We start from the raw sequence: 15,352 nt of genomic DNA, 5'->3' as shown, positions 1-15,352 counted from the left end.
ATTTCTGACGTCAACGTGAAAGCGCACCTTTAACAGAAACGGCGTCGGTCGAGAGCAAGAAGATGGGCACAACAAGAGTGCCATTACTTTAACAAATTTTGACTTCATAGGTAGTTTTATACGATATGTTTGTGCGTAATACTAAGTAATGAACGAGCGGAGGCTCTCAGGAGACCGTTAATGTTTGTCTTCGTTTGAAGTTGTACACTGAAGTTGAAGTAAGGTTAGCTTAGCTAGCATCTCTCCCTGCTCGGCTCCATCATCCTGAGGAAAATATGGTGTCCTGGATCATATCAAGATCTGTCGTGTGAGTTTAATCCTCATTGTGTCCATACATGTAGCTTATTTTTGAAGCTTGGGTGTTTAATAAGCTCTTAATTTTACTGGTTAGCCTAGTAGCATCCATGATAGAATTGAAGATTGTAAAGGTAGATTTATCTTCTTCTCGAACGTAACGTTATATTTGCTCTGAATTGATCAATTTAAGCGTTTAACGTTTTTTAAACCTGACCTTTGGGAAAGATCCATGTTATTTGGAAGAAAAAGAACCAGCAGCAACGAGCCAGTGTTTGTATGCTATAATAAGTATCTAGTTTGCCATCACGACTGGACCGCTGTATAAGAGGTTATTGTGTCAGTAGTCAAATTACTCATATAGCAATGGACGTGTCAGTGAATGTTTTTATGTTGACGCCTTTTACAAAGATTCTTGTTGGGACTTTTTGGTTAAGGTGGAGCTGTCATAAACGTGTGACTCCTCTCTCTCAACATTTTCTCAACCTTATGTTAACAGGCCTGAACACGTATATAGAAAGAAAGTGATTTTACCCCCCCTTACAGATTTGCAGTTTTCTAATTAAATGGCTGTCACTATATGACATCAAAATGAATTTGTCCGTAAAGGAAAACAACAGTGTTTGTTAGGTAACTTGCATAATTATTTAGCTTTTTACATCTGTTAATAATTGTGTGACATATAGCATTTTAAACAGAAAAGTTAGACATGCACTAAAACAAAGTACAATATATGAGCACCCATTTAGATGAAACTTTGCGTAGCTATAGTCATCATTAATTTGTATTGGTCCGGTTTCACAGACAGGGCTTAGATTAAGCCAGTATTAGGACTTAGTTAAATTAAGGACATTTTAAGTAGCTTTTTTAAATGTGCCTTGGAAAAAAAAAACGCATTACTGATGAACATCTAAAGACAAAACAAAATATTTTAAGATATGTCAGTGCAAGTTGCTTATAGTTAAAAGAAACATGCATTTTACTCTGGGACTAGGGTTTAGCCATGTTTGTGAAACTGGGCAATTAATTTAGTTTATTGTTGTAATCTTTTTTTTTTATTAACTATTGTGTCGGAAGCTGACACCAAACAATTAATAATTACATTAATTAATAATAAACAATCAGTGTAAAGCGCTTATTGAACACTCAAACATAAAAAATAATCTGTATTATTCTTTAAAAATGTCAGACGATCTCTACAACAAAAAGAGCACATTTGCCTTTAGGGTTGGAAAGATTTGAATGATTGATGTGTCTGTCCTTGTTTGGTAGCTCATTTGCAAACAGCAGAAAGAGGATCATTTTGGTTTATTTTGTGGGCAAGACACATTTTGCAACGTGGTCCCCTTACAGCGTCCAAAAGTCACTAGCAAGCATTTAGTAGGAGATGTAGTCAGTCACAGAAACAAGCGAGTACCAATTACAGTCCACCATGCGAGTTTAAGGTTATAATTCTGCGGTTAGGATTTTACAGCATAGACGATGTAGAAGTTCAAATATAGGACAATAACTGTAAGCTTCTGGCAAGATGATGAGAAATCAAGACCACATTGTCTGTTTGAAATGATGCTGTGGGCTTTTGTGCTGCGTAGACACTTTCGTGACTGTGTTGTGTTTTCCTGCTTTGCCTTTTTTTCTATTTGAATTTTGAAGCACTATGTATGTACTGAATACACACCCAAAACTCTCACTGTTCTTTAAATTGCAGTAAGCGTATGATATTAGCAGGTAAATCCTAATGTTGAGGGGAAAATGTAGAAATGTCTGAAACAGGTTTTTCCTCATTTTCTTTGGTCCGGATCACTGGTGTTTATGCATCAACTTCAGAGCCGTTTTTCTGATTCCTATATTTAGTTGCAGTGGCTTTCTTTTAGCTTCTACTTAATGTTTTTTATTACAAGTGAATTTTAGGGATGTCTCAATCATGATTTTTCATGGCCGATTCTGATTGCCGTTTTTATAAAGGCAAATTGGCCGATTCTGATACCTCTCTGTTGCCGATTTGTTTTTTACTATAAAGAGGTGGTTGATTATGTTTTCACTTTTCTAACTTTAGTTAGTGTGTAATGTTGCTGTTTGTGCATAAACAACATCAGCATAGATTATCATGACAGAATATGCTAATCAAAGACTTGAAGATAGTTAACTCCACATCAGCAATATAACTTCATCAAATTCAGAAACGTCCTGTTGCATTCCACATGCTGTCACTTCTTCTTGAGTCTCTCTATCATTGTCCGACTCCAGTTTAGGCAGAACAGTTTCGGTCTGCGTGAGGTAATCGGAGCTGCTAACAGAGCTCTTGAAGCTCCGCCCTCTGTGCCGGGAGCAGCAGCTCATTTGCATTTAAAGGGACCCACACGAACCGACGTGTTTTTACTGACCCTCAGAAAGGGACAATTTTAACATGCTGTAAAAATAATCTGTGGGGTATTTTGAGCTAAAACTTCACATACACACTCTGGCGACAACAGAGACTTATTTTACATATTGTAAAAAGAGGCATATACCACCCCTTTAAGCTAATTTGTTTGTTTATTTGCTCTATATCGTGAAATTATGCTACATAAGACAACTGCACAAAACAAAAACAGCGGACGGACTGAATGAAAATGCTAATTCACTCTCTGACAGTAGGTGGCGCTTATATAAAAGCAGTGTTTCTTTGGGTTCCCCTGTACTTATAAACACTATTTTAATATTCTGAGGTAAGAGGAAAAGAAAATGCCATCGAAACTTTTCTGAAGACAGTCACTTCCCTTCAGAGATACATTCATATATACCCCCACTCCCAATTCAATATTTATATTTTTCTTCCTATATTTTGAGAATCGCGAACAGTGAGCTTGCAGTGCCTGGTACAGTATTTGCTCTGCTGGCGCATATGTGTTCTCTTTGCATCCTCCTTCAGCGTGTCCCGTCTGTGGCATGTTTTAACGTCCTGTTTGGAAACCTAGAAATATTTCGCACAAATGACATTTTAGATAATGATTGTAATGCAGTTTGTGTGCAAGTCCAGAACAGAGATCGGCTTAAAAAAAACCCCAGCCCATTCTGATTGATAGCGGTTGACCGGTGCATCTCTAGTGATTTTACCAAGATTATAAAAGGGTGCTCTGTTGACGATTTTTGGGGCTGATCACTGAAAGAAGTATCCTCTGATATCGATCACGATCACCTAAATAAATAATACTAGGCTACATGATAAATAGAAGGCTTCTAATAGACCCACGTGGGTTATTTAGCTATTCTTAACAATGTACTGTATGTTAAGTATTAAAATAAAATAGACTTATGGCTATGCACCTTGTCAGGCTTTTTTAGGCAAAATACATTTGGTCCCAAGAGCTGAACCATATGTGCTTTAGAAGACTCTCAGCATCTGGCTCACAGTAATTCAAATCAGCAGCATCATCAGAGTGAGCATTGCCTTGCCGTTTCTTAGCAGGAAACTCAAAGTTGACCTAAACCTGAGTGTCAAGGCCCATCTGAAGATTTTATTTTTTCAGCTGCACACCCTGAGAACGATACCCTGCTTCACGAAAATACTTTCAAGACCACTCAGTGCAGGTCCCGTCTCCTCCAGGGGCCCACTGGAGGAAAACCAACTCCTTGTTGTGAAAACAATAAAAGACTGATGTCTAGCACATTTATTTGTGTTTCATAGGGGCAGTGCAAGTTTTTTTGTGGGAGGAGAGGCCACAGGCAAACAGTGAGGAGAATCAAAGCCTTCCGACAAAGTGATTGCTAAACCTACAAGTCGAGAAGATTTTATGGCTTTATTGCACACTCTTAGGGCTGGGCGGTCTGACAGTATATACCCTGCAACGATATAAACCTCTTAACCGGTAGAGTGAGATGTGTCCCAAACGAGTTAAGAAGGGGTAGAACCTGTTATTAAGGGGTGTTTGTTAGGCACAACACAAAGCAGAGTTTAGTTTAGGGTTGCCAAGCAGCAGCGTAGCGCATTCATAATGAATTAACTTTATATGCAGTGGCAGGTGTGGCTATATCAGCTATTTAACAGCTTTCGTATTTTTATAATATTACTGTTAATGTTTGGAGTCTTTTATTTTTTAACTCAAGTGTTACATAATGTGAGACACACTCACGTGCTATTAGTCTTATCATGTGGCTTGCAACCTGGATTCAAGTAAATGTTAAAAATAATCAAATAAGTGGCCTTTATCAAGAATTTAAGTACTAATTGTTCAAAATTGTGCAATATTTATATAATACATGAAATACGTCTGACAAAACACACTGATCAGCTTTTTCCACACTGGTAAAGAGAGGATGGCCTTTTATATTTTTCATCCTGCATATTTAATTATTCATGGCGTCAGACATGTTTCTATAGTCTTTTCTAAACATTTATAGCCTATATATATTTGGATTTCCATGACAAATGAGTCAGCAATAACTTGCATGACTGATATCTAAAAAGTTGCAGAGCTGTTGGTTTGTTGGTGATAACACCAAACTACATGTTTTGCTTGGTTGAGTAATAGTAACAGTAGACTTTTTATCCAGTTAAAGGACATTTAATTAATTTATTAAACCATAAATGTAAAGTATAATAATAACTCTTCAGAAAGTTTCTGTCTTTGTTTAGGCGGCTCTCTAACTATGTCCTAACCAGGGTTATTACTATTTTGAAAAACTAGTTTTATTTGTAGTAGTTAATTAATTATTTTATTCTTTAAGAAATTAGCCTACTACATTTGTTTTTATTTTTTGTCAGTAATTCTTTCATTAGTTTCATCCTACATAACTTGCACTGTAAGTTGTTCCTTCTGCCTATGAAGTAACGCAAACATTTCATCAACAAATGCTACAAGCAGACAGTACACTGTAAAACAGCAGCTAGTTGCCAGAAGTTTACAGTAAAAATACGGTAGCAACTAGGGTTAAGGGTTGACTACCAGTACCACTGTACTAAAAAAAACAAAGTTGAAGGTACCAAGATTTCCATGTTTGTTTGAGTTCTCTCTGAGTGTCAAAGGTTTCTATTTACAGCGTGTTTTTACAAGCGTTGAATATGATAGCCAATCAGAATCATATCTGTTGAGTGCGTGAACGCAATGGCATATCAGAGGTGCTAGTCAGTAAGTTAGTCTGAATCCGCTTAACACCACTGAAAAGGTATGAGGTTTTGTTTTATAATTGGTCGACAATCCTTTAGAACCAACAAATTGTAAACACGATGTAAATAAGACATTTATTGTACAATTGAAACTTCTTTTTTATTGGGAGTTTCTGCGAGAGTGCAGAATTCAGTGAGCTTGCGCTTTAGAGATTATGCTGCCAAGTAGACTCCAAAAGTGTCTGGAATGATAAAAATATTTAAAAGCGTGCTTATGATTGACAGTGATAACCGACAAGATAAAACAAGACAACATTTTTAATTCAACAGTTTTTGCTGTGGTACAGAAATTGGTACTGAGGACTGCAACATTTTACTATTAACCGACGAGTGACTACTAAAAGTTTGGTACCGTTACAACCAGCAACATTGTTGCAAAGTTTTGCAAATTTAAATGAAAAATTACAGAAAACACATTTCATTTGCTCAAATTTGCTTTACATTTACCAGTATTTTACTGGAATGTTTACAGTATTTTGTTTTTGTAATAGGCTTTAACATAATAACCTGTTTTTGAGTTTATCAAATTTTTCGATCACTTGAACCTTTGATGTCACAAACAATGTGTAGCTCCACCCACAGTGGCATCTCATAGGTTAAATCCCTCTCCAAATATTTCTGATTGGCTGTGATTGTGGCATCATACAGCCTTTTCTTTTTCGGTGTAGAAAGACAAATGACTTGCTCCTGGAAATGTTCCGCTTGTTTAGAAGATAGAACCTCTGTCTGTTTATTTGAGTTTGGTTCCTGGTCAACAGACTAGAATTGAATTGTGGGAAACCCTGTTATCCATTGTCTACAGTCAGTCTAGCCTACTGCAGCTCCCCATAAATTGTTGAGTCAAGTCAAGTCATCCTTATTTATATAGCGCTTTTAACAATGTAGATTGTTTCAAAGCAGCTTTACAGAGATAAACATATAATTTAAGGTAACAGAGATTGGTTTAGTTTTATAGTGGTTCTTGAATAATGATTTTTCCAGCTAAAGTTAGTTTTGATTGATTCACTTCCATCTAAATGATCATTTGTTATTAAATTAGGGGCCGCTAAGACGTCACCGTTCTCTCTAAACAGACTTTAAACGCGAACCGGTGATAGACGCTGATGGTGTTCACATGCGCATTAAAGGGTTAGTTCACCCAAAAATGAAAATTCTGTCAGTATTTACTCACCCTCATGTTGTTCCAACCCCGTAAGACCTTCGTTCATCTTTGGAACACGAATTAAGATATTTTTGATGAAATCTGAGAGCTGGATCACTCCTCCATACTAGTCCATAGGCTTCTTGAGGGATTGAAACTTGCCGGCCTCGAAAGTTATTAAAGGCATCGTTAAAATTGTCCAAGTGACTACAGTGGCTCAATATTAAGTTTATCTAACGACGAGAACACTTTTTGTGCGCAAAAAAAACAGAAATAACGACTTTATTTAAACTATTCATTTCCTTCTCTCTGGGCCTCGAGTCAGGTTACTAGTTTAACAGCGTATGATCTGTTTTTGTACGTCACACGCATCCCCCACATGACCAGCGTCGGCCAATAGTGAGTCACGTGTGACGTAGCTCTACTCAATTACACTAGTTTAACTGACTAGAGGCCCAAAGAGAAGGAAATTAATAGTTGAAATAAAGTCGTTATTTATGTTTGTTTTTGCGCACAAAAAGTGTTCTCGCCGCTTGATAAATTTAATATTGAGCCACTGTAGTCACTTGGACTATTTTAACGATGTCTTTAAGTTTTCGAGGCCGGCAAGTTTTAATCCCTCAAGAAGCCTATGGACTAGTATGGAGGAGTGATCCAGCTCTCAGATTTCATCAAAAATATCTTAATTCGTGTTCCGAAGATAAAAGAAGGTCTTACGGGGTAGGAACAACATGAGGGTGGGTAAATACTGACAGAATTTTCATTTTTGGGTGAACTATCCCTTTAAGAATTGATTCTATAGTTATGTGCGTTTGAATATATGTGTGCAGGTTTGTAATTCCTTACAAACCATGCCTAAACAAACTACTTGTCTGTAAATTTTGATACAGAATTTTATTTTATTTTATAGGAGTGTAAATATTAATCGATTCGTATCGATGCATCGATTATACAGCCGACGATTCGATGCATCGATGGGTCCGCAAGAGTCTCGATTAATGTGTTTGTTTTCCCGCCTGTCCATTTTCAGCATCCGCTCATATGCGTACAAACGATTGTTGTTATGCACTGGGCTAACGTAACTAAACTGCCAGTGTGAATGCACCGTCAGTCACTTAGTCGGCGAATTCCAAGCTAGCAGTTACTAACGTAAACAAACAGGCGCTTACATGTACAAAAGGCTACTTCAACAGCTTACTTGAAAAGTCTAGGGTGCTTTCACACCAACTCGGAACGGAACGGGCACGGTTCGCATGAAAAATCGCTAATTATGTAAACGCTGTCTGTCATGCGGACCCGGGTGCGCACTGGGGTACCACTGCAGTGTATTCGCACACACATCGCATGTGGACTCAGGGCAACAAATTAATGGAAATCCACTGTCTCCTGCGTTTGCAATCAGCAAAAAGCCAAATGCGACACACAGTAAACCGGTGTTGTTCACTCAGCTGTGCATAATAGCACCAAATAAAATAAAAAAACACAATATATTCACCCGCCTTCTGTTTTCTAGCATGCGTCGTGCACGTTTGCGATGACGTAAAATGCACGGAAACGCATCAGGATTCGATAGAATCAAGTTTTGAACTGTATGCAGTAACTGTTATATTTGCTGTTCTATTTGCAGTGTATTAAGCACAACATGCACATTATGTGAATAGAATACTGTTCCTGTTTCTCAATAAAAGGCAAATTATAAACATTTTTGTTGATTTATTAGAAACTTAATAGATATCATGTAAAAATATCGATTATTGAATTGAATCGTATCGCATCGTGGCGAATTCTGAAGTATCGAAAATAATCGAATCGTCGGCTTAAGAAATCGGTATCGTATCGAATCGTCATGTAGGCTCCGATTTACACCCCTATTATTTTATCCCCTCGGGTAGGTTAGCAAACCGAAAAATTCCAAAAACGCTTTATCTTAACAACACTGTAGGTGAATTTCCTCATTTGGCGCTGATTAAAACAATCGTCTAATGAAGAAAAATACTAGTTATTAGGTGCACAGAGCAACATGAATGAGAGTAACAGATCTGTAAATTACAGAGCTCCAGGGAGAGCGGAGGGGGGAAGGGTTGAGAGATGTGTGGAGCCCATCACCATTGTTACAGCCTGGTGCCTCTGCTGTTTCTATGGCAACAGGAAAATAAACTGCTGCCAAGGTGGATCCTTGGATGAGGACCATGCAACAGGGAGAACTGTGTGAACGTGTGCTGTGCTCATCCACTGCACAGTGTTATAATTCTTGTGTATTAAAATGCTCACAAGCCCTCTTGGGTGTTTGCTAAGACAAACAACACTATTATTTGTCTTACTTGGGATTAGTAATCTGAACAAACCCCTAATGCTAAATAATACACCTAAAGATTATTTTGATAATAGATTCATTTTTGGATTATTTCTGTGATTAATCGGATATAAATAATTTTGGCAAGCTGCATTAAACTATGCTTTTGTTTAAAGTACTTAATATGACACATTGTCATGTTTAGGACAAACTTGGGTTCAGAATCATCTCGCTCTGAGTTCTCTGTTTTCCAGATGTGTTTTGTACATAGAAATGTGTTTTTCTCTTCTATGAAGTGACACGACTGGCAGATGTTTTCCTTGCATAGACAAGATTAATTGATAATCTGATTTGTTATCGATTAGTTATTGCAGCCCTATATTAAACCCATAGACTTCAAGTGAAAGAGTCATTTCTAGAGACATGAGCCACATGATGTGACCACCCTGAACACCCTAGCATCGTGCTACTGAGTTCTGCTTGTGCAAGAACCACTACAGCAAATGTGAAATAATATTCATTGGTTATGTTTTCTAATCTAGCTGTTTATTGACGTTCACTATAGAAATAAATGACAGATATGTTACTGTCACTATAGTCAAGTTTTCAGGCTGATATTGGAGTGGCCTGAATTTCTGGGTCAACACATTGTCTATAATTGGCAGCGAAAACAGCAGAAGCTGTCCCCAAATTTAGATGCACTGCTGAGTCAAGAAGCCTGTATGTCTGCAAAGACAGTACTTCTAAATCAGGGAATGCTTCAACCCGAGTTCAGCAAAAAGCTACTTTGAAGGACTCATTCCTTGGGGAAATGCCATTTTTCAAGGCACAGCTTTGGTATGAAAGTGAAACACTGGTTTCAGAGAGCAGCATTATCATCTGGGAAACATCAAGGCTGATTCCTGCCTGTGAAACCTCTGAAAGTCTGCGTGGCATGTCAAAATGAATGCTAGTAGCGGCTTTCCTCTGTTAGCATATGGAATTTGGGCCACAGGCACTTTAGGGCCAGAAATCAGCTCCAGATCTGTGTGTCTCCCTGTTTTTGCATTGTTTATTAACTTATTTGTGGGGGTTCAGATGAGAAAGGGATTTGTTGGCACCTCTGAGCGTGCACTTATTGCTCTGTGACAATGGGAGTCTTGCACAAGCTGGAGGTAGTATGTGCTCTTCCGCAAGATCCCAAACAAATCTAGCCGAGCGGAACATAATAAATGGGGCTAGTGTGAGTGACAGGCCGCAGATGAAGGGCTGGCACTGGGCCCATCTGCCTGTTTATTGGCTTGTCTCAGGTCTGTCGCTTATAGGATGAAATGGAATATCTTAGTGATTCACTGAAATGAACTTATCAGTGTGACCTCTTTTCCATCTCCAACCCAAGTTTACATTAAATCCAATTAAACTGGATAATTTCTCAGTTATATTATTGGTCACAGTTTCTGTATACAGATCTGTTAAACTATTAGGCTTTTATTAACTACACTAGTGCCTGGTTTCACAGATTTAAGCCTAAAGTCAGCTTAAGCCTAGTCCCAGACTAAAATGCATGTTTAAATGTCATAATTTAACTAAGGCCTAATCCTGGTTTAACTTAAGCCCTGTATCTGAAACCAGGCCTGATTGACTTTTAATATCTGAACAGATTTTATAACAGTAGGTTTCAGAAACTTGACAACTTTTATAATGGTTAAAGAGAAAAACTGGGCATGATATAATAAATGAATAGGGATCTCACACTGAGGCCAAGTTTACACCTGGTATTAAGATGCGTTGTTGTCGATCGGATCATAAGTCGACTACACAAGTATACAGTTGTAAATGGGATCTAAAACGTTTTTCTATCTTCTCTATCGCGGTTAAGCTCACGTGAAGTTGCTGTGCATGCATTTTTAAGCATTGACTGAGACTCGCGACATTAAGCTGCTGCTCATAGAGTGATTGAGAAGTGAACTGAGTGCTTTTTGCTGCCTAAATGGGCATGAACGGTTAAATATACACACCTATGTGTCAAAGTGACCATGTATTTGCAAGTAAACAGTCATTTACGTCCAGTGTTGGGGGTAACTTATTACAAGTAACTTGATTTACGTAATCAGATTACTTTTTCAAGTAACTAGTAAAGTAACGCATTACTTTTTCAATTTACAACAAAATATCTGAGTTACTTTTCCAAATAAGTAATGCTAGTTACTTTTTCACATTTATTGACTGACAGCTCTCCTGTCATGTTGAGAGAAATAAAGTGAGGTGTTGTGTGCATTTGCATTGAACATGCATTTACTCATCTCACTTGCACAAAAACATTCAGTATTCCTCAAAATGAATAAAAACAGTCAAATGCAATCTCAGAATTTTGTGCAAAAGTTTTATAATTAACTGTTAAATTACATAAATATACTTTATGTATTTAATCTCACTTTATTAACCAATGTCTTTGCTGCTGACCTACAATGATCTAATTCAACCATTCTAATAAGCAAAAATGACTTTAGATTAGGTTTAGAAATAAGAGTGTTGAACTTCCTTCTCCTGTATCCTATTGTTATTTAATCAAGAACAGCAGCAGCTGAAAGGTTTGTTTGAGCGGCGCCCTCTACTGTACAGTAGTAAATATGCATTTCCTTCAGCCTTAGGCTTATTCATTTAACTTTTGAAGTGAAAGGGCCTTAACAATTGGCAAAAATAGATTGTTTTAGCTGTTATTAAAAACAGCTAACAAACAAACAAGCCCATGCAGGTGAGAAAAAGTAACGCAAAAGTGTAACGCATTACGTTCCATAAAAAGTAACTAAGTAACGTACTTAGTTACTTTTTTGGGGAGTAACGCAATATTGTAATGCATTACTTTTAAAAGTAACTTTCCCCAACACTGTTTACGTCTTAAGTGAACGTTAACATTTGAGAGAGAAAACACACAAGTATACTGGATTCATGCAGTCGGTCTTAAATTGACAGCATCCAAATGTCATTTTTAAAGGGGACATATCATGAAAATCTGACTTTTTCTGTGTTTAATGCTATATTTGGGTCCCCTGTGCATCCACCAACCCTGAAAATGTGAAAAGTGACAACCCAGAACTTTGTTTTGGTAAGCCTTTCTCTGCCAGCATGTCAAAAACTAAGCTGATCTGATTTCGCTCCCTTTCTGACGCATGCCCCCGGACACCCCTAGAATACTGAGGTCCACCGGGAAACAGTATATGATGGTCTATGACAAATACAAAATTATTTATCTTATTATTAAAATACGTACACGATCAGGATTTTACCTCCTCCGCCTTGTTTTGAGCCAGGAAAAACTGATACATCTTGTGAAAGGGGGCATAATGTCACCTTTAATGCTAATCAAAAAAACAAAAAGAGAAAATCTCTCACTGTTCTTGACTGAATCACTTTTGTAACTTTAATAAGAATAGATGTATATTTAATTTACTCATTAAAGACTATTGTTTTTTATACATTTGATTACTAGTTTACAAAGTTTTTCAGGTAGGTATATTTCATTTATGTCTTTGTTCTAATTGTAGTTTGTTTTCTTTGCTCTTTCTTTATCACCGTTGACTTGTCTGCAGTAAGCTTGAGATTTTTTTTATGCTAGTATTCGTTTTTTGAATAATATTAAAAGTTGTGATAAAGATTATGAAATTTCAATGGTATCGAATTTTGATATCGTAAAATCTTTATTTAAAGCAAAAATAACGATTTTGGTCATATCGCCCACCCCTAGATGGAATCAAAAGAAATATATTAGTCTGTGCCCATCATACACTACACGATTTTCTGTGAAATCCGTCAACTTAAAACTGCAGACTGGCTCTGGCTTACGGCAACTAGCACCAGTAAATCTGTGCAAAAGTCATGTAATTTATTCCAGGCTTTTGTTAATACATCAATGATGACTTCTAGTAGAAGAATTGTGCGTAATTAATTTTTGCAAATAACATTTAGATGAATTTCTGTCCTTAATATTATGTAGTAATTGTTGCCATTTTCAACCAAAAAGCCATTCAAAAGCACACACAGCCTTTGCTCTCTATGGACGGCAGTTTAATCTCTTTAATCTCTTTTAGGACATGTTTTAAATTAGACTGTGTCTCCTGCATTGTTGTCCCCTCTGTTGCCCTTATTTTTTTCTTTTGGAAAAGAAAGAAAAGGAAATCATTGTTTAACTTGTAAACAATCAGACCGAGGAAGTGAGTGGCTTTTAATAGAGCTATACATAGAGACAGGATTTATCCGAACCCATTAGTCCTGCTTTTGAAGAATATCTGGAGTGTTACAGTTGTTTTCCTTTATTTATTTTACCCTCTGTTTCTTTACACAGGCTGGTTTTTGGAAACCTGTACCCAGCGTATTGTTCCTACAAAGCAGTGAAAACCAAAAATGTCAAAGAATACGTAAGTATAAACACAGTGTCCATTCATGTAGCCTACGTTTCTTGTTGTTTTTTGATTTAGCAGGCATTTGAGTTTTCAAACCAGTTTGGTTTGTTTACTACAAATTCAGTCCCCTCTGAAATAACCTGAGGTTAAGTGACCTCAAGAGCTCAGTGATGATGAACTTTTGTGTTACTAGTCCAGATCTTTAACTACAAAGCCATACCACACCTTTAAATGGGACTTGAAAAGAGAAGCACCTTATTGTTTCTGTGCATGATCAAGCATGTTGAGAGGGAGAGTGCGTTGGCTTGTATGTCCGGATCAGGTGACACTTTCTCTCTGCGCTTACTTCTTATTAAAGGACCCGCCCTGTGAGAGCTCATCCTACATCCTCAGGAGAGAGATCAATGAAATGAAATGCTAATTCAGGTCTGGCCAGAGTCAGTGTTATTTATAGTCAACAAAAGCTTTAATCATCATTGTGGTGAACCTGCAAACCAAGATATAATTAAGAAAAATATGTTGCCCCATTGAGGAAAAACTGTCATGATCTTCTGTTAGTGTGCCTTTGTTCTTGTGAAATGATTAAAGGAATGGTTCACTCAAATCAAATTGTGTATTTTTAAGTTTATTTACTCACCTTCCATGGTGAATAAAGATTTTTTAATTGTTCTCCTTTTGTGTTTCATGGTTTGAAGCGACATAAGAGTGAGTAAATGTACAGAAGTTTTATTTTTTGGTGAACTATCCCTTTAAACATTTCTTTTTCTTTGCTCGTATGCATTTGTCTAGTTCAGACGGCTAATTTTAGGTTTCTTTAGTGGCTGTACTGGTAGTATTTCATTACTCTAGGAACCTTAGAGCCTGTTTGTATCGGTGCTGCATTGAGTTACTTCAGCTGTGAAAAGCATTCTGCTTCTCACTTGTATAAGCTACGCCAATGCTACCTCTCATGAACAGGACTGTTTTATATGTCATTCATCTCAATATTTCAGAAAGTCCAAAAGTTTCAGAAAATATGCCAGGAACCTTTATGGATTTGTCAAACCAGGTCTCACTCTCCTGTATTATTTTCAATCTTCTCCTGTTTACTTGCAGAATGCACATTTCATTAAAACCAAATCCCAGTTGAAAACTTTTCTTGATTTGACAAATCTTAGCATAAACTGTAACAGCCTGCAGCCAAAAATGGTGTATCAAGTCATGGGTATCAACAATAATGATTTTCTGAGCATTAACATTTCATTAGAAAATGTTTCCTAATGAAAGGCTTCATCTGGTGGAAACCAACAAAATTCTATGCAAAACATTTCTGATTTGTATTCACTCTGTCAAGACACTGGGAACAGAGCGAGGATATCGTGTGGATATCTGTGTTCAATGCAGATGGGCAGTCATGGCCTAATGGTAACAGAGTTGGACTGGTGACCCAAAGGTTGCTGGTTCGATTCCAGTACCGGCAGGAATATGACTGAGGTGTCCTTGAGCAAGGCACCTAACCCCCAATCGCTCCCCGGGCGCCACTCAAGGCTGCCTGCTGCTCTGGGTGTGTGTATGTTCGCTACTCACTACTCTGCTCCTAATGTGTGTGCACTTACTTGGATGGGTTAAATGCAGAGGTCAAATTCCAAGTATGGGTTACCATACTTGGCCATCACGTGTCACTTTCACTATCAGATTAAGCCCTTTCGACAGGCATGTTGAGCACACAAAAAAAAATCTGCGAAATTTTTGTTAAATTATTATGCTTTGCCATACAAAATACGGTAGCATTAAAAATGTATATTTGATTAACTGATTGTTAATATGCCAAAGTAGTAAAATCCATTTTATACTTTTAGAATATTCTGAGACCCACCATAAAAACATGGGTGGTAGAGAAAGCTACATAATGAATCAAAGTTCATCACAAGTATAGCTTTCGACTTAAATACAGTGTAACAGAGCATGGAGCATGGTAACACACGACACTTAAATAATGCAATAAATGTATAACAACATAAGATGAAACAAACTGACACAAGACAAACTAAGAAGAAACTTTTATTTAATTAATTTATATATTTAAAGGGGACCTATTATGCCCCCTTTCACAAGATGTA

At 37.2% G+C, this 15,352-nt stretch overlaps 1 protein-coding gene across 1 annotated transcript in view; it reads left to right on the top strand.

Moving 5' to 3' along the window:
* The window catches only part of reep3b (receptor accessory protein 3b), a 33,777-nt gene continuing 18,425 nt past the window's right edge, over window positions 1-15,352 (top strand). The window contains exons 1-2 of the mRNA XM_077206145.1: window positions 1-307; window positions 13,196-13,268. Of these exons, the coding sequence (XP_077062260.1) occupies window positions 276-307; window positions 13,196-13,268 (105 nt within the window). The 5' untranslated portion in view covers window positions 1-275. The remainder of the gene's footprint in view (window positions 308-13,195; window positions 13,269-15,352) is intronic.

This window comes from Siphateles boraxobius, unplaced genomic scaffold (assembly GCF_051911475.1).
Source record: "Siphateles boraxobius isolate OS27281-9 unplaced genomic scaffold, OSU_SipBor_1 55, whole genome shotgun sequence".
In the NCBI taxonomy this organism is placed as follows: domain Eukaryota; kingdom Metazoa; phylum Chordata; class Actinopteri; order Cypriniformes; family Leuciscidae; genus Siphateles; species Siphateles boraxobius.
The sequence above is the reverse complement of the archived record's forward strand: the minus strand, read 5'-3'. Positions and strand labels throughout refer to the sequence as shown.